At 32.5% G+C, this 3,588-nt stretch overlaps 1 protein-coding gene across 1 annotated transcript; it reads right to left on the bottom strand.

The window, feature by feature from the left end:
- Positions 1 to 1,271: 1,271 nt before the first annotated feature.
- Positions 1,272 to 1,430, bottom strand: LOC306850880 (phospholamban-like; the record flags this gene model as incomplete). The annotated part of the gene is made up of 1 exon (XM_079386824.1): positions 1,272 to 1,430. The coding sequence occupies one exon, from the start codon at positions 1,428 to 1,430 to the stop codon at positions 1,272 to 1,274; it is 159 nt and encodes a 52-aa protein (XP_079242950.1).
- Positions 1,431 to 3,588: the final 2,158 nt, after the last annotated feature.

Consider the following 3,588-nt stretch of genomic DNA (forward strand, 5'->3'; position numbering starts at 1 on the left):
ATAAACCATCAATATAATAAATAAAACATCTATATCTTAAATCTATACTTTATGAGCATGGTCAAAGGACTGCATGTCTTTTAAAAGAATCGTTTACCCAAATACGCTGTCATTATTTACTCACCCTCATGTCAGTTTTAAAAAAAAACATTAAAATATTTGTCGTACCACAACTGTTTGTACTAATAACAAGCTGTCAAATTGGGCAAAATGCATTATATTTGCATTATATTGCGTGCTTTTTGAAGTCTTCTAAAGTCATAGGAACTATGAACTTGTCTGAAAAAAAAAACTAAATGGTGTAGAAATAATTTTCATTCAGAAATTGCTAGTAAATTTTACAAATAATTACAAATAAATGTACCTTTTTTTATTTTATTTTTTATTTACAACCTTGTATAAACTATGAAACAAATAGATTCTTTACATTTGTATGTGTATTTTATTCAAAAAGGCATATTGGTTTGGAACGAGCGAGGGAGAGTTAAGCATTTTTATTTGTAGCTGAACTATCCCTTTAAATGCACTTTAAGAGCTTTTTACGGTGCTTTTTATGGTTTTCCGCTTCAGTGACTTGATCTACACATGGTTTATTTCTCGCTACTTTTGTTTGAAACATTCAGTCAGTTGGATCATTTAAAACAAACAAACTCTTTATTGGTTGTCCACATTTAAAAACCCATTTTAGCTCTCTCTTTCTCAGATCATGTTCACAGGAAGTGTAAACAGACATTAATATGTTAAGCGCATAAGAGTAATTTATCTCAGTGTCAACATGCTCTGTTCCTCTGTGAATGATATATGATTTCTGGGAGTGTAAATTTTGCAGTTCAGCACAATAGTTATGAGATTTGGGGGGGGGGGGGGATATTTACATAAATGACTTGGCACTTGCTGTTTGCTGTTGAGAGCTACTTTTACAAGAAATTACAGATATTTTGATGTTCATTCTTTGTGTTTTTGTGAACTACACCAGTTCAGATGACTGTTTCGTTCTGTGAGGTCTATATTCATATACAAAACATATCTGAATTTACCTAACATACAATTTGTATGTTTTATATATATATATCCCAATACAAAAAATGAGATTTGTACCAAAGATCAAAATTTAGCTTTTAGTTGTAAGTATAATGCAACAAACATAAATGAAGAAAAATCAGTGCCGCCCTCGAATCATTTCAGGAAATATGTTGCATCATCAATTCCCCAAAATTGTCCAAGGTCTTGTACAGCGCGTCGTGCGATTGACCGGTTGCCATCTTTTGGTGTCACATGAGCAAGACGATGATGTAGATGAGCAGCAGGCAGATGAGGATGAGGGAGAAGTTGATGATGAGATCTTGTAGGTTGCGTTTGGTCTGCGGGTTCACTTCGATGTTGGACGCCCTCCGAATGGCTGAGCGTGTCATGTGCTGCACCCTCTCCATCCTGATGAAGACTGCAGACTAGTGGCAGTGAGAGGAATGGACGGATGGAGATGGTGGTGCTGTTGTGTTCTTGTGGTGCCTTGTGGTGAAAATTAGAGAAATTATTCTATTTTAAGATGATGATACAAGTCAAAAAAAAATATGACAGGTGATCACACTTGGATTTATTTATAGTAAATCTGTTCTGATTCTGATGTGTGCGGCTCAGTCTTTATTTAACCCTCTCATGTAATTTTACCCGCTACAGTGGGCTGCATTTTTTAACCTTTCAGGTGGTGATGTTGCATCCTTACCCAGAATTCTATACTACTGTCTATTTTTTTGTATTTATGACAACATAAAATCAAAATAGCCTATGAAAGCAATGCATCAAGTACCTCAAAAATATTTGCTACTATTTTCTGTTTGCTATAGAGAGATGTGTAACACTCTAAAAATACATAATTTATCATATATAGAAATTAAGCTGTTTTTTCCTATAAGCCATAATAAAATATATAATTTCGGGAAGAGAAAATTGCATTGTTTATATTTATCTATTTATTTATACAAATTATGTTTTAAATGGTATAATATATTTTATTAACATTGGATAAAAGTCTACTTATTTATTGGACTATATTTATACGTGTACTATGGATATTATATATTTATTACAAAATATATGGGAAGAGAAATTTGTATTGTATATATTTGTTATTTTTATACAAATTATGATATATTTAAAAATCTACTTATTTATTGGACTATATTTATAAATGTACTATATATAATTATAGTGTGTGTGTGTATATATACTGTATATATAGGGATATAAAGGAATTTATTCTTATAAGATCAAAATAAACAAATTAGGAAGTAGTAAAAAGTTATTAGTATATTTATATTATATTAAAGTAAATTTTATTTTTTATAAATAAAATACACTGTATTTTTTTATTTAAATATAAAGCCAGTTTTTTCCTTTCCTTTTCCTTCATGATTTCATAATTCATGTATCGGGAGTTCATGTTACTGATTAACAAATATATGAAGAGTAATTAAAAATACTACATGAAAATGAAAATTCAGAGCTTTCTTTATTAGGGATTCTTTAATAGCAATAACAATAGGAATCTTACAATCCGATTGTTAATTCTATTCATAGCATGCATTTGTCTTGCATATTTGCCATTTTCCAAAGTGATGTGATTAGCATGAACACTCTGTAGTGGCACTCAAAGTCGTACTCTTACCCTCTTTAGGGCACTCGTGTTAAAAGCTGTGAATGACATGCATTTGTGAGTGACGGCCACTTGTCTAAGAGCTAAAGCTATTCTCTTATCGGCCGTCTGCAGATGCATATGCTCAGTATTGCCAGAAGTTCACGTATACAGTCAGTCGAGCCACTTTAAATGTCAACACTTCTTTAAATGATATCGTAGTCAACCACTGATTGTTGATACATTCTTTCAGGTCTTGCTTTCCCTTTCCCTTGAAAATTATATACAAGTAATTCCAAGTAAGACATTCTTTGATTATTTTCCAGGAACAGCATTCCTATTAACCAAGTTAACTGACCATTAAATAGACAACGTAGTTAGACTGTCTGTCTTTCTTTCTTTATCTGTCTCTCTATCTTGCTTATCTGGCCTCAGGAAAAGAGCATTTTAGATGAGAAATGTCAGTATATCGTAGTGCTATAGTGTATTAGGATTGAACTAGATTTAAGAGAGCCTGTATCACTATTAGCCTCTCGAGCACGGCACTTGACTTAAGTTGCTTCGTGTGGACAGGATAAACAAACATGATGATAAAAATAAAAATATGAACTTGATCTGATTTTAAAGGCTCCAAAAGCCAGTGTTGATCAGGAGAGGCCCTGCATTCCAGTCCTGTGATCCAGTGACAATTATAACTGCTTAGCTGTAAAGTAAACACTAGCATCTGTGATCAGCTGTATTGAAGTTTAATAAAAGCCAACTAGATTTGCCTTCTGTTCAATTATAAAAGACTATACAGTGACCCTCTGTACTGGTTGTATAGTGACAACAAATAAAACATCAAAGCACATTTATATTCCTGTGAACGTATGTTACAGTTCATCAAATTATTGTTTGACTTTGACCGACTGTTTTCAGTTCGCCGATTTGCATGGAAACAAATTTGATGAAAGTGG

Source organism: Barbus barbus, assembly GCF_936440315.1.
Source record: "Barbus barbus genome assembly, chromosome: 30".
Lineage (NCBI taxonomy): Eukaryota > Metazoa > Chordata > Actinopteri > Cypriniformes > Cyprinidae > Barbus > Barbus barbus.